Source organism: Peromyscus eremicus, chromosome 6, assembly GCF_949786415.1.
Source record: "Peromyscus eremicus chromosome 6, PerEre_H2_v1, whole genome shotgun sequence".
In the NCBI taxonomy this organism is placed as follows: domain Eukaryota; kingdom Metazoa; phylum Chordata; class Mammalia; order Rodentia; family Cricetidae; genus Peromyscus; species Peromyscus eremicus.
Genome location: NC_081421.1, coordinates 41285050 through 41300821, shown reverse-complemented (window position 1 = coordinate 41300821; position 15772 = coordinate 41285050). Strand labels below are relative to the sequence as shown.

The following is a 15772-nucleotide window of genomic DNA, read 5'->3' as shown; positions in this document are numbered from 1 at the left end:
TTTTAAATATGAAATTGAGACAAATGGGCGAATTTACCTTTCCTCGGGATGTTATACAGGCACTGTTATTAAAGTACTACTAGAATCACTACCAGTACTAGTACTAAGTTCTTACTTAAAAACTTATGTTTTCTTATAAATAAGCAAAGATACGGGGATGTGGTCATGTGGTTCTCTAGATGCAGCTGTCGGGCTTTCCCTTGCTGCCCTGGCTGCCTTGAGTTAAAAAGACTGTCAGTCGGAGAGCCAGCTGGACTATTCTAGGCCAGCATCTGCCATTTTGCACACTTCTGAGGGTCCTGAACAAATGGCACAATGACCACAGATGCCTGCTCTGGCTCCTGAAGATGCAGCCATAGCCAGAACTGTTTCAAACCATTTGTACCAGAGTTTCTGCTACTGCGGGCCTAAGTAAACTCTAGATGACCTAGGCCAGAGACAGGGAGCATTTTCCATGGTGGCCTAGCAAAGTGTCTGTTACAGACAGGCACAAAGGGGACATTGTCTTGTTTGGTGCCAAGACAAAACCGTTTGCGTGAGAGGTTGGCTGTGGTTCCAGCAAACACCTTTTCTCTGGCTACATAAACCGGCTGTGTGCTCACTCGGGGAGCTGCGTTTCCTCCCTCAGTTTGCCACGCTGGGCTCAAGAAATGGCTTCTTCCCAGGGGTGTCCTCTCATCCACATTCGGTGGCCCAGGCTGAGCTGGTAACAAGAACAGAGACAGTGGAACGGATCAGTGGCAGCAGTCATGGCTGAGCAGCCAGGACACTGAGTCACAGAAGCAGCAGAGCAGCCAGCTGCTCAACAGCTGGAGTAAAGCAGAGCTGGAGGGTCAACAGTCCAGGCCGTAAAAGCAGCAGAGTGGCAGCTGCAAAGGAGGTGGAGCCACTGAACTGTGCACGTGACCACAACGGTAGCAAAGGAGCATTAGTAACTTGTCCCAGACAGGCCGTGGCAACTCAGACAACGGCCATAGCAACAAGAGGCCACTGAACAAGCCAAGCCAGGGCAAGAACAAGAGGAAGCATGGGAGGACACACAGCACAGGACGCTGGAGCCTGGGAGGGACCAGAGAATTGCAGGCCCTGGTCACTAGAAGACTTTCAGAAAGTGTAAGGCCTTTATGGCCAGGGGTCTTCAGGTAGTCCCAGGCCTGGGAGCTTTAACAGTGGTCACCATCAAGAGCTTAGGAATCCCAGCTTCCTAGGTCTACACAAGAGCAAAATACTTGTAAAGCTAAGGGTCTTGGTACTCTAAGCTCGAACAGGAACTCTAGCACTTCCAAAGCTAAGGCTCCTGCTACTCAAGGCCTGCCCGAGAGTTGAATACTGCAAAGAGCTACCCACTTTTGTTCCTGCCTGCCTACTACCAACACTCAAAACTGCTAAGAAATAAACCCTGGTCAGCTTCCCCTTGCCTCCCCACAATTCCATCTGCACAGAGCAAAGGACAAAACTGACCGGCAACTGATTAAAATCGTATCTAAACACCAGTGTGGCGGTGCTCACCTTTAACCCCGGCACTCAGGAGGCAAAAGAAGGCAGATCACCGCGAGTTCCAGGCCTGCGTGGTCTATATAGTGAGTTCCAACCAAGTCTACAATTAGATTCTGTCTAAAAGAAAATCAAACAGCAGCTGGCACATAGTGAACAGTGAGAACTGATGTACGTGAAAATGCATTATGTAAAAAAAAATCACAAAAAGTTACAAACGTGAACATTAATCATTGGTTCTGTCAGAGTTCTCTAAATTCACTCTCCTATACTTTAGAATGACCTAACCACTAAAACACTCCTAACGTTAAACTCTTATAATGCAAGATCATACCTTTTGGATTTCTTCAGGTAATGCATGCACGGGAATGTGACGATTCATAATTCTCCCAATGTACTGAGGAAGCACTGCAGAAAAACAGTCTAAAAACATTGACGGCAATAGTCAGAATTCATACATTGACAGGAAAATACAAATGATTTAAAAATTCTTAGTATCTGGGGACAAACTGGCAATAAGTACTTTGACAGATGTTTGTTTCATCGAGTCCATGTTAGAAGCTATAATTTAAGTTTCTGTGGTTAGTCTTTAAGCCACATGGGGAGCTATAAAAATTATTGACATATAGCTTTTCTATTTTTCAGAAAGTTATACACTGATAATAAAATAATAGTGGTTTATTAATTATTTGTTTTGCACCAGAGTAACTAAGACTTTAAATAGACTTATTTCAGTATTCTAAAATAATGTTTTTCTGAAAAGCTATAGAAAGAAATGTGCCAACAAGGCTTTTTGAAGCTATGAAGCACAAAAAACACTTTGAGTTACTAAGTTGGAATATATAGACACTGAACAGAAGAGCCACCAAAGCATCAAAGACCACATGCCAATTGCAGCCAGGATGGATAGCTATGCAAATTTACCTAGATTTTACTTTTAACAGATTTTCATTTTCTAACAACAACGATTCAGTATAAAACTCTTTTTATTACTTTCATGAAACCACAGGCAACAGAGACATTTTCTTCCTTCAAATTTTTCCCAAATTGGACAAAGACTACCCCATCCAATTTTATCAGTGAAAGATAAATCTATCCATGGAAAGGGTAAAGGGGACAGGGAGATGACTTATTGAGTAAAGTCCTGACCACACAAGTGGGACTCCAGCACTCACAGATACAGGGCTGGTATGGAAGTCCACCTGAAGTCCCAGACTTGGGAGGCAGAGAGCAGGGTTCCTAGAAGCAAACCCGGTAGCTAGACTTGCTAAACTAACCAGTTCAGCATTCAGGTAAGAGACCCTGTAAGATGGAGAGTGATGAAGACATTGGCATCAATCTCTGGCCTGCACACATACATAAACATGCATACACAGGTGTGCCCATGAACATGAGTACACACCTGCATACTAACCACACACCTGCATACTAACCAAATACACACACACACACACACACACACACACACACACACACACACACAGTAGAAGATGCTAAGGCCAGGATGGTAGTGTGGAGTGGTGCAGCGGATTCAAGTGATAGAGACACAGATCCCCCAGGAGAAAAGAAGGCCTAAAGTGCTGTGGGATGGTCTTTTTGTATGCTGTGAATATGTGTTGCTACTACTGGTTAATAAAGAAGCTGCTCTGGCCTATGGCAAGACAGGTTATAGCCAGACGGGGAAATCCAACAAAGATACAGGGACAAGAAGGTGGAGTCAGGGGAGACCCTGAGTGCTGCCAGGGGAACAAGATGTAATGGAATACAGGTAAAGCCACGAGACATGTGGTGATACACAGATTAACAGAAATGGGTTAATTTAAGGTGTCAGAGCTAGCTAGCAAGAAGCCTGAGCCATAAACCAAACAGTTTGTAATTAACATTAAGCCTCTGAATGATTATTTTAAAAGCAGCTACGGGACCGCAGGACAGAGAAATGTGTCCGGCTACACTAAAGCCCATGACTGATACACAGAGGTAATGTAAGAGTCAAGAAAGGAATATTGACCTGTCTTTTAGGTGGGGAAGGGAAGTTAGCAAAGGCTTCCTAAGGTTGTTTGTGTTAGGTCAGGGCAAGAGACTGAAGACAAAAATCATACTGGTGTTATCATTGCAAACTGCTCAACCATTGGTGGGAGAGAGATTCCTCAACTCTGTTTAGCCCACATATCCCTCATTTCAGTAAGCTGCTGTTTAAAACAGACAACTCATGAGTTGTCTTCCCACATATAACACAAGACAATGTGTATATTTGGCAATGTGAACTGAGGTCAACCCTGAGAGTTAAGTTAATTATGTCGAACTGGGTCCAAGTGACCAAGTACATAATCTGATGTTTGACATACTGTCACAGTCACATGGCATGAAACCAGGAGGCTCATTATCCTCAGTTAAGCCACCATTAGTTAATGGAAATGATATTATCTTCAGCTCCACTAGGAATATTTTCCCCTAAAATTACCAACTAAATCTCCTTGTAAAGTACCATCCACCAAAGTATTAGCGAGCATGGGTCTAAATAACAGTATAAATTCAAGGTACCAGTGGAACGTATTTTATTTAGTGCCTTCACTGTGACTCTACTCCAACCTATTACTATGCCACCAGAAGTGGCAGCCTTCAGACTACGAAAGAAAAATTAAAAATTAGCACCCTGGTAAATTAGAGGGGTGGGGGGGAATCGGAATGAAGTGTTGAACTTGACTTTGATGCTCATCGCCGAAAAGATGGTAACAAGATTAGGGATTCCATTCTTTTCATACAGCCGAGATACATGCATTGCCTTCCTCCCGAGAGCATTACAAACTCGTCCTCATGTAACAAGGTCTTTAACACTGTTTGCTATCCATTATTGAAAAACCGGGGTCACAGTCTGTGGGAGCTAGTTGCTTTTCTGCTAAGCAGTGAGTGCAGATGGTTACAAGTAGGAAGGCAGACACCTAAATTCCCAAGATGACGACAGAGACACTACTTTCTTCAATTTTTATTTTTTGTTATGCCTATATTTTAAGAAAAAGCCCACTGGGTCTTTATAAAGATTTGAATACCCAAAAAAGAACAGAGGAAGAATTCACAGATAATTCAGGTTTTAGGGGGAAGGGAGGAGGTGTTTGCTTTTTGGCAAGAGAAAACTTGGAATTTTTAATTTGCCCGTCCATTATTTTGCCTGTTTTACCAAACAAGTTCCCTTTGGTCTTTCCCATTATACATGTGTAAACTGCCCTGGGCAAAGTACAGTGGTACGTGGTTGCACCTACGTGGGTGTTTGTGAATCTTCTCTGCGACACGGGTCACGAGAAGGACGTGTGTTTTTAAATGCAGAAACGTCCCTGGTGGTTCATTTCCGATCCTTACACCAATGTCACGCCCGGTCATTAACTCGAGTTCTGTTTCCAGGCCCTCCCTCAAGTACCATTCCGGGGACGTGAATCACAGGAGGGCAGGTCAGGGGCAGGAGAGCGAGCGCGAGGTCACGTCCCTAGACTGGAAACTAACCGCCGGACCGCGCTTGCCCAGGCCTGGCCCAGAGGCTGCCCTGTCTTCCCGCCCCCGCCGCCCCCGACGTCCCCGTCCTCCCCGTCGCCCCCGCCATCCCCGCCGTCCCGCGCCGCTAGCCTCCGCGCCGGAACTGAGGAAGACCGTGACCCTCACCTAGCCCAGCCCGCGACTCCGCAGGACGTGAAATGGCTTCCCCGGTCTCCCGGGCGACCGCGCTGCACGTTGGCCTGACGTCAGGGCGCGGTGACGTCACTGCCCACGCCGTCGCCGACGCGGAAGCAGAGCATTGCATCACTAGGTGCTTGAGGCGGAAGCTGGGCGCAGGTGGCGGGGGTCGGAGGAAAGAGCGGATTTACGCACAGTTCTGTGACGGACAGGGATGAAATGGGGCTCTGGAACTCGCGGGGACAGCGGGCAGCCGAGGCTGATGAGGGGGCGGGCGGTGCAGGAAGTGGGGGGCCATCATGGCTCTCAAATGGAGGGAAAAGATGCTCATAGATGGCATGATATGCAGGGAAGCACGTTCTCAGCCATTGTTGGGAAAAGCATGCATAGAATTTCATTCTGGTCCAAAAGTCAAGATGAAGGGCTTAGGTCATGAGGATATTAAGACGCGCTACTCCACACTCATTATGGAAGGCCTCTGGTTTTCACACACTGCTGACTGGCCTTTAGTCCTACATTCATTCGTAAAGCAAATATTAATGACCTACTACACGACAAGCAAGCAGGATGAGATGATGCTTGGTGACTAACCCAGGCCATTAGTATGATAAGTACCTTCTTCGTAGTCCACATGTCTTCTTTTTCAGGATTATCTGAGGTCCAAAGTACTGATCCTCCAGGAACTATAGAAAACACGGTTTTCTAGTAGAAAAGACATTTTATTAAAGGATTAATAGTTTGCATGAATATCAATAAAATGGCACTGAAAAGGGAAGGAAGACCAGGAAGTGTGAAATAGTACCAAAACTATTCAAGCTGCAAGTCGGTAGCTATCTAGTATCAAAATGACAGCATGAAAGTAGTGAACACTTCCCTAAGTCATGAAAAGGATACCTAACACAGAAACCAGCAACAGTTACTATCGAGTAGCTAGTATTATTTACTGTATTTTATTGAATATATACTACAGGGCTAGAAACAGAAGGCTTCCACCAGCATCAGTACATACATGAGTTACGTGTTGCTCAATGTTCCCATGACTTTCATATCACTGGGTGGTAGGAATTTTCTGTTCCTTGTAATATTGAAGAACTGTTGAATGTTATAACCACTGTACTGGTCTGTCATTGACCAAAATATTGTTATAGGGCACATCACTACAGATTTGGCAATGATATTCTTTACTGAGCACTTAGTATCTAAAAAAAGACAACCCTCTGAAAATGGGGTGAAATCCTGTGGAAAGGTTATAATTCACGTTCATCTATGCTCACTCATCTACATATCACTTTGCATTTATTTTCCTTGCCACTATGAATGCCCCTCAAATCTTCAGTGTCCATTATAATAAGTAGCCTTAGATGATATGAAATAAATTTAGAAATCCCATTGCTGATTAACTAGCCACACTTCAAGTACTGAATTGTCACATGTGGCACCCATACAGAAAGTTTTCATCATTATAGAAAATTTAATTAGATAATGGTAGACCCAGTAAGAATTTTGAAGGAAAGATATTGAGAATACCTCTTTAGAAAGAATAGGAATAAGAAGTGTATTTTCAATTGGTTGTCCTGTGCAAAATGGCCAGCCCTGAAAACATACATACAAGTAACAGTATGTGGACTCAACAGGTTGTATTTGGGAATATATATGTATATATAAATACATGTATGAATGCGATAACAATTGATGAAAAATGTGCCTAGTCTTACTGCATCTTGTTATGCTGTGTTTGGTGGATATCCCTGGGAGGCCTGAGGGAAATGGAGGAGCAGTGGATCTGGGGAGCGGGGAGGGTGCGAGGGGAGAACTGGGAGGAGTGGGAAATTGCAGTTGGGATGTATTGTATGAGAGATGAATAAATCAAAAAGAAAAAAAGAGGCCATGAATTAGGAGGAAACTGGGGACAGATATATTTGTAATTAAAATACAATCTCACAAATTTAAAAAAAAAAAACCTTTAAAATAAAAAAAAAGTATAGTTTCTAGCCGGGCGGTGGTGGCACACGTCTTTAATCCCAGCACTGGGGAGGCAGAGGCAGGCGGATCTCTGTGAGTTCGAGGCCAGCCTGGGCTACCAAGTGAGTTCCAGGAAAAGGCATAAAGCTACACAGAGAAACCCTGTCTCGAAAAACCAAAAAAAAAAAGTGTAGTTTCTAAAGAAGTTAGCACAGATCAAAATATGACTGGTGAGTACTTTAAAAAGTAATTAAAAAAAAAAACAGTTTCAAGGACTGTCCTGTGTTGGTATTTTTTCTTTTTTTGTGGGGTGAGGTGGGGTAGGGGCATTGAGACAGAGTTTCTCTGTGTTGCTCTGGCTGTCCTGGTACTCACTCTGTCAACCAAGCTGGCCTTGAACTCACAGAGTTCCCCTGCATCTGCCTCCTGAGCACTGGGATTAAAGGCATGTACCATGACCGTCCAGCTTGCTATTTTTTCTTATTATCTGTTGATTTCTATTACTCCCTCTTTCTCTCTCTTTCCCATCCTTTTTCCTCCACTCCATTACTGCCCATCCTATAACTAAAATGCAATCTAAATATGTCCATAGGGACATATATCATATGTCCATATTGAATACAATTTTGTGCTATCCTTTTGTTGATTTTGGTAATTTTGCTCGTGTGTGTCTGTGTGTGTGTGTGTGTGTGTGTGTGTGTGTGTGTGTGTGCGTGCGCGCGCGCGCGCGCGCGCGCGCATGTGCCTTGTGCTTCAGAATGAACCCAGAGCACTATATGTGCTAGGCAAGTACTTTACTATTGAGCTATATAGGTAGCCATGTGTGTGTGTGTGTGTGTGTGTGTGTGTGTGTGTGTGTGTGTGTGTGTAGTCTCACTGTAAGTCAGCTGTTTCACTTTTTACTGTGACTTTTAAAGATAATACACTACTTTTTAAAATTAAATTCCTTTTAACTACTTTGTGACTCTTTATTGATATTTTTCCTGTGAGTCAGTGACCCCTGAAAGAAAAAAAGATGCCCTCCTGTTTTATAGAGTGTCTGTATATGAACAAAATTCAGCTTTCTATGTGGCTTGAAAACCTCTTATAGTTTATAAGAACTCCTGTGTGTTTGTTACTGTAGGAATTTCCCTAAAATACTCATCCCACAGGACAGTCATTCATTTTGGTCACTTGTTTCATGCTACGTCCCCTCCTTTCCCATGTACCTATGGAAAGCAAGCAGTATAGGAAAATAGGTACTTTGTTTATAAGTCTGCTAAAAACAACAGGAAGTCCACCAAAGATGGCTGATTTTAAAGTCAATGCAGAATGGTACAAAGGTAGCATGATAAAATTACAGTTAAGTCCAACCGTATTTTCATCCTGCAAACCACAACACAATGCAACTCTGTCCTCTTGTAAGCTGGAATAAAATGGTTGCGATCAGGCCTCCCAGGGTGGAAACAACTGCTGCTTTCATTGCTATTTCTGGGCTTCCTCCAATGCAAGTGCAGAATTTTTAAAAAGCTAACATTTATTGGGTTCATTCTGTTTACCAGGCACTTCATACACAATGCCTCGTTTAATTGAGAACCCTTCCAAACATAACTCTGTCAGGTCCTACTTACTGTTTACTTTGATAGAAGTGGCCAAGGGCATGGCCCATCATGTGAACACAGAAGTGGCTGGATCCGGGGTGAGTGTAAGTGGAAGCACCTGGGCCTCACATGTTGAGTTAGTTGTCTCTGCCAGACAGCGGGTCTTCCTGGAACATTAGCTTACTGTGGATTAGAGACACATGGCTCAGACTTGGTTTCTTCATGACGTTTGCCATACAGCTTCTAGCTTTCAAAAGAGGTTAGCTACAAAGACCACTGTGCTTTGTTTTATACGCCCAGCACATTTTCTTCTCACTAAGATGGGATTTTTTTCCATCCCGGACTTCTAGCATGCTATTACATTTAAAGCTGCAGATGGCTTTATAAAGCTGATTTGCATATTGAACCCCAAATAGCTGTGGTCTAGAAATGAGTTAGACCACAAATACTATTTGTAGGTTTGGGCTCTGTATCTTTTATCAATCCTATATATACAATATAAATGAGTGTGTGGTAAAATAAAGGTCACAGAGTTTAAATGGCATCTCTCTAAAACTTCAAATACTTTGTCATTTGTGCAGAATCATATTGTGTAACAAATATGAATTTGTTTGAGCCTTCGACTATAATTGTTGAACAAATTTCCCGTGAGACAAGTTATATCCTTAAATGATAAATACCTATTTTCAAATATGAAAATTAAAACACTCACTACAGGGGCTGAAGAGATGGTTCAGCAGTTAAGAGCACTGTCTGCTCTTCCAGAGGCAGGTTCAGTTGCCAGCACCCACGTGACAACTTACAATTGTCTGTAACTCTAGCTCTAGGGGATCTGACACCTTTACACAAACGTACATACAGGAAAATCAACAATGCATATAAAATTAAAAATAAATCATTTAAAAAAAGACACTATAGCAAAATTTATGACTGTAAATGTATCGCCTGTGGCCTGCTCACTACCAGGAAGAGCTTCATTAAAATATGTATTGTGTCAAATATAATACAGTATTTGTTACATCCATATAGTCTAAAAACACAAAGGTATAAAGCTCTAATGACAACAACTTAATACCCATAGTGAATTTGACACTCAGAAATATGGTACTGACAACTCCTTAAAAATTGATCTTCCCACTAAACTCAAATTCCGTTTATTAACTTCTCAGGATCCCAGTCAGGCCTACAATAAACACCTCATAAATATTAGATGCTTCAAAAAACTGAAGATCGGGGACTGGAGAGAAGTTGAGAGCACTTACTGCTCTTGCAAAGGACCCACATTTCAGTTCCCAGCACCCACTTAGGCCAGGTCACCATCACCTATAGCTTCATAACCAAAAAACTCACGCCGTCTTCCAGACTCCAAGGGCACCTTCGCTCACATGTGCACAGACATGAACAGAAAGACACATATATGTACGCATAATTAAAAACTGAAAATCCTTTTTAAAACCCTGAACAAAAATTAGTAACTTCTTTATACATTGAAAAAACAATGTATAATGAGTAATGTATAATGTATAATGTGGTAGCACACCACTGCAGTTCTGGCACTTGGGATCAGGAGGGAGGAGGATCTTGAGTTGCAAGCCACCCTGAACTACATAGTAAGATGTTATCTCAAAAACAAACAAATGAAAAGCTTTCATTTCTGAGATTTCCATGGGTGTCTTGATTCACGTTTATTTGGATGAGTGCCTGGCAGAAGTGATTCTATTTTCCTTATTATGATGCAGTTTGCAACTGTACATTTGATTTTAGGTAGCTGCTGGATTTATAGGAAGTGAACATTAGTCGTTTCCCTGATATTGTGTGTCTCTGCTAAAGACTTAATGGCATTAACTAAGCTGTGGGCTGGGGTTGTAGCTCAGTTGGTAGCAGTGCTTGCCTAGCATGCCTGAGGCCCAGGGCTTCCTCTCCCGGCATCCCATACAGCAATGTGGGACCTCTTACCTGGAATGCCATCATTTGGGAAGTAGAGGCAGGAGGGTCAGAAGTTCAGTATAATTCTTAGCTGGACAGTTCAAAGCCTTCCTGGTCCTGTCTCACAAAAGAAAATAATTGTATCACCATAAGCATATGCTAGGAACTATTAACACAAAATATCAAGCATTATTATCAGTCTATCAAGCATATGATAATATTAAATAATTATAGTAGCCTGATTTATCAGGGTATAGAGCAACTAGCATTCCTAAACTTTGCTGTTAAAGAATTAATACATTTATTACTTTTTAAGGGGTTTAAATGTTTAAGGGTTTGAAATGTTCAAAACTATTGAAGTAGACATTTGATTCAACGTCTTCCTTGTGTTCAGGAATCCAGACGTCTTTACTCTCACCCCTATTTTACCCACAAGCACCTGGGAGGCCTCCCAAGTCCGGGAGTGGGTGCAGACCAGGTCATTTCCGCAAGTCCATTCTATGAGATCTGCAAGGATCCTGCCATCCAATTCTGATGAAAGAAACTCTAAGAGGTTACTGGGAGGCTTGGGAAAGTACTTAGCCTGTGTATTCAGTGTCCCTCAGAGTCTTATTTATAAAGTTTAAGAGCTGGAAATACTACAGGCTGGGGATGTAGCTCAGTGTAGAGTTCCTGTCCAACAATCAGAAGCTCTGGGACTGAGTGATTCCCCAACAACACAGAAAACTGGACATGGTAGCATAATCCTGTCATTTGAGTCGTGCACCCTGGTGCAGAAAGATCAGAAGTTCAAGGTCATAGCAAACTAGAAACCAGCCTGGACTACACAAAACCCTGTTGAAACAGAGTGAGAATGAGAGAAAACTGAAATACTGAAATATGAAATAAACTTGTTCATACAACAAGATTGTATAGCTGTTAGAAATGTTGATGTGGGATAGGTAAGGTGGCCTGTATCTATTCCTGTAATCACAGCTACACACGAGGCTGGGTTGGGAGGATCACAAGTTCAAAGCCAATCTAGATAACTTAGTGGGACCTTATTGTACCCTCCCCTAATGAAAAAAGAAAAAAAAGGATTGGAGTGGAGCTCAGTGGTAGTTTACTTGCCTAGCATATGTGATGCTCTTAGTTCAATCCCCAGTGTCACAAAGTATGTAGAGAGAAGAAGAGAGAGTACGTGAAGTAGCTGTTTAGTGCTGAAACTGTCCAAACGAAGGTTCTGTGAAAAAATAAGTTAAAAACAGTACCACAGATCTTAAGTATTTATAGTTATGGCCATAAATCTATATCCTGTCAGAATACAAGAATGCCTAACAGGATTAACAGGAAAGCTAATCAACTTCAGGGAAGGATGAGCCAAGATTGCTTTTGAGAAACACTAGGGAGCCATAGAGCCACTCAGGCCTTGACATCTACCACTTACTAAACGCTGGTTCCCTTCCCTTGTGAGGCTGGCAGTTAGCAGGGATGTGGTGGCTGACAGGGTTTTGCCACCAAGAGGAGAGAGGAGACTGCTTGCATGCCCAACCTCCTCAGAATACTAGCAAATGACTTTCCTTGGCACATGCTGATCTTTTGACCTCATCACTAAGTTGGGTACTACAACTGATTCAGCTCCAGCCAGATATTAACCTCTTGACCAAGAGTTGGGGACCAGGAAAGGCCAGACACAAGGACACTTCTCTAATTACACATCCAGAGAAGAAGGAGAAGCAGAATCCAGGGAAGGGGCCAGTCCTACTCAGGAGAAGGAAAGGGTCCTGGACAGACAAAAACAAACATTTCCTACATTTACTCAAAGTTACTTGAGAGAACTCTAGAAAACTAAAGTGGCATTTGCTCTCTCTTCCCAGGTGTGATAAAGTGAAAGATCATTCAGCCCTTAAAACCCTTGCTGACAGTTTATGGTATGAATGCCAGCCCAGGAGAATCCCTGCTTCTTTACTAATTCTACTTGTATAGTGTCAGTGGTGAGTGTGTGTGTGTGTGTGTGTGTGTGTGTGTCCGTGCCCCTGTGTGTGTGTGTGTAATTAGTGTGTGTGTAACTAGGCACCGTAAGTCTCTAATGGCACAATAGAAGAATAGACAATTCATCGAAGTCTGAATTATAGGAAAGGCATAAGGTTTTCCAAGTTTTTAGTTTAATAGGGGTGGTTTTATATTAAACTGTGTGTCAATCTTTTTCTTCCGACTTGATTTATCTTTGAATTTCCATAAGTGGACAGCTCCATGAAAAACACTTTTTGGTCACATAATCTTGAATAAGAGCTTAGATTCAGTAGTCTTAAAACCTGTTGGGTTCCCTTTTTAATTTCCTCTGGGCTTTTGAGTCATCACAATAAAGAGGTCTCTACAGTTAGTGCACCAGTGCGATCAGGCAGCTTTGATTTTAAAAATAAAACATTGAAGAAAAAAAAAACTCTTCTGGGAGGGATGAGAGCAAAGGATCACGACTGTTTTCTGAAATGAGGTTTTGCGCAGAGTGAGTAAAACTTGCGTCCCAACGCCTCTGCCCTTGCTGGCTTCCTTTGTCAGCACGTCACAGGACTAGCACTTGTGAGCTGTGCTTCTGCACCCAACCCATTCCTTAGAAAGTTTCCGCGGCTCACTGCTTATTGACCCAGCACCTCCAGCTTCCGATTGGCATAATGCATCGGTCTGAGCAGGTTTTACTGCCCAGGTTACCGGTGTTCCGGTAACACCGGGACACGGTGAACTGGCTCCCCCACCCACAAGCATAGCGTGCCTGCGGCCCCGGGGTTGTAATGTGGACGGCGGGCTCCGCCCTGCAGCACCTGTGTCCCCAGCACGAAGTGCGTGCGGCTGGGAGCCTGCGGGTCACGCAAGCCCTGGCCTCCCGCCGCCGCTCGCGTGCGCTCCCGGGGCTTCCTGGCCGCCCGGGCTGGCCTTGCGTGCCGACGGCGCCGCGTAATCCGCGGAGGAATCCTATTCCGGACGCCGTCTCTAGCTCGAGGGGGTGCCCTGCTCTTGACGCCGGCCGGGAAGTTTCCGGCTCGGAAGTTGCAAGGCACACACTGGTCTGCAACAAGACCAGGGCGGGCGGGGCAGGCAGGGAGAGCACGGAGCCGAAGGATCAATTCCGAGACCCGGAGGAGCTCCAACTGACTTGGGACAGGGTGGCAGCTGTGCACGCGCAGGGGGGAGGGGGAGGGGCCTAGGACACCAGTGCACAAGGACCAGGCCGGGAGTTTTCAGTCTTTGTGATGTTTGGGGCGAGGTGGAGATACTTGAAGGATGACAGAGGGAAGGAATCGAGGGACGTCGTGGCTACTGGGTCGGGCTTATCTGCAGCTCTGGCTCCTTGCTCGGAGACCTAAGGGCGGGCGTCTCGTTTAGCCGCGTGCAGGCGTGCAGGCGACGGGAAGCGCGTGTCGTGAGCAGCAGCGATGAGATCAGTTTGCATAACCACAGCGTCGGGGTGGGGAGGGCAGCCAGTCACGCAGTCGCCGCCCCACCCCGGGCAGGCTCTGCCCAGGTGGCTGCGGCTGCCCCACGGATTCGGGTGGTGAGAGCTGGGAGTGGTCCTGCCCCTTCCAGGCTGGGGCCTGCTGGGGCATCAGAACTATTCCAAGGGAGTGGCGAGGAGGCGGTGGAGAAGAAAGCCACACAAAACTCAGGGTTAGCAGGCTGGATTCTAATAGGCAGCTTTCTAGACACAGTGAAATCCACTGTGCCTAGTAGGTAACTTCAAAGACCACTATTATGGAAATCAAAGGTCATTGAAAGGGGCCTTTAATTTGTTTATATTATTTTTGCTTAGCAGTCCTTCTTGTGTGTGTGTGTGTGTGTGTGTGTGTGTGTGAAATTTAATTTATGCACTCAAGTCTGGAATTCTGCTTTAGCAAGGGAAATAATTATGAATTCAGTTAAGAATATGGGTACAAACGGATTACTTAAAAGAACAATGAACTGGAAAAAAAATTTCAGCTCCTAACAAGAAGGCCATTACATTCAGCTTTTCACGGTCTTGAACATCTTGTGCGGGCTCAACAATAATACATGCGGAAACTTCTAATTAGGCATTTAAAAACGCTAGCATTTACGCCAGGAAAACGTCAAGAATGCCTCATGTTATAGACATGTGAATACTATCTACACATATAATAGTGTATCAGTCAAATTTTTGTATTTCATTCATTTACTTAGTATACAAGCAGTTCACGGGTAGGTCTGTCAGTTACGTAGAAGATTAAATACCATAAAAATCGTGACTTTGAATTTCATAAGACTCTTCTGCAGATTGTAATGTTCGCGTGTTCAGTAAAGATGATCATAAGTACTTAGCACACGGCATCAAATTAAAATTTTGAATAAATAAATGTGTAGAGGATACCCTGTGATGAGTCCAGCTATGTACTAAAATAAGTGGATAGTGTTTCCCTAGTCCGGATTCTTATGATTCTGGTAAAGTGTAAACAACACTCCCAACATTCCATCCTGGGGGCGGGAGCTGGGCAACTATTACCACAGGTACTCTGAGATGTTTGTAGGAAGAAGGTATACATTCAATTATTACAAGCCGTACAAAAAAAACTACAAAAGTATAATGTTTAAAACTATGTTGAAAATAGTATTTGTATTGGGTTTTTCAAGTACTGGTATATGGTATAAGAGGCTGTCTGTATCATTACATAAAATATTTGACTTATAGAAGCTTCATAACAAATATTCAACAAATATCTCATTGTGTTCAATGGAGGTTTGAAGTAACCAGTATTACCATACCTATGCATTAATAACATAATTATATATGATTGGTAATTATATATAGTATACTATTTAATTGAATTTGTGCTATTTTCTAAAAGAGTTGAGACTTTTAATCTATCTAGTAGAAAATTAAATTTTTTTTGTGTGGTTTTTTCGAGACAGGGTTTCTCTGTAGCTTTGGAGTCTGTCCTGGACTAGCTCTGTAGACCAGGCTGGCCTCGAACTTACAAAGATCCACCTGCCTCTGCCTCCCGAATGCTGGGATTAAAGGCATGTGCCACCACCGCCCGGCGAAAATTAATTTTTGATCACTCTTTTTGTTTGTTCGTTTATTTGTTTTGGTGTATTTCCTCTTCTTCTTTTTTTTAATTAAAAAAAATTTTATTCATTTACATACCAACCACAGATCCCCC

General features: G+C 43.4%; 1 protein-coding gene across 2 annotated transcripts in view; it reads right to left on the bottom strand.

Moving 5' to 3' along the window:
* Positions 1–1920, bottom strand: part of Lekr1 (leucine, glutamate and lysine rich 1) — a 175310-nt gene extending 173390 nt beyond the window's left edge. Inside the window, exon 1 of one of the 2 annotated variants that reach the window (XM_059265433.1) lies at positions 1829–1920. In XM_059265433.1, the coding sequence (XP_059121416.1) occupies positions 1829–1854 (26 nt within the window). In that variant the 5' untranslated portion in view covers positions 1855–1920. The remainder of the gene's footprint in view (positions 1–1828) is intronic. The other variant, XM_059265431.1, reaches the window with a different exon arrangement.
* Positions 1921–15772: the final 13852 nt, after the last annotated feature.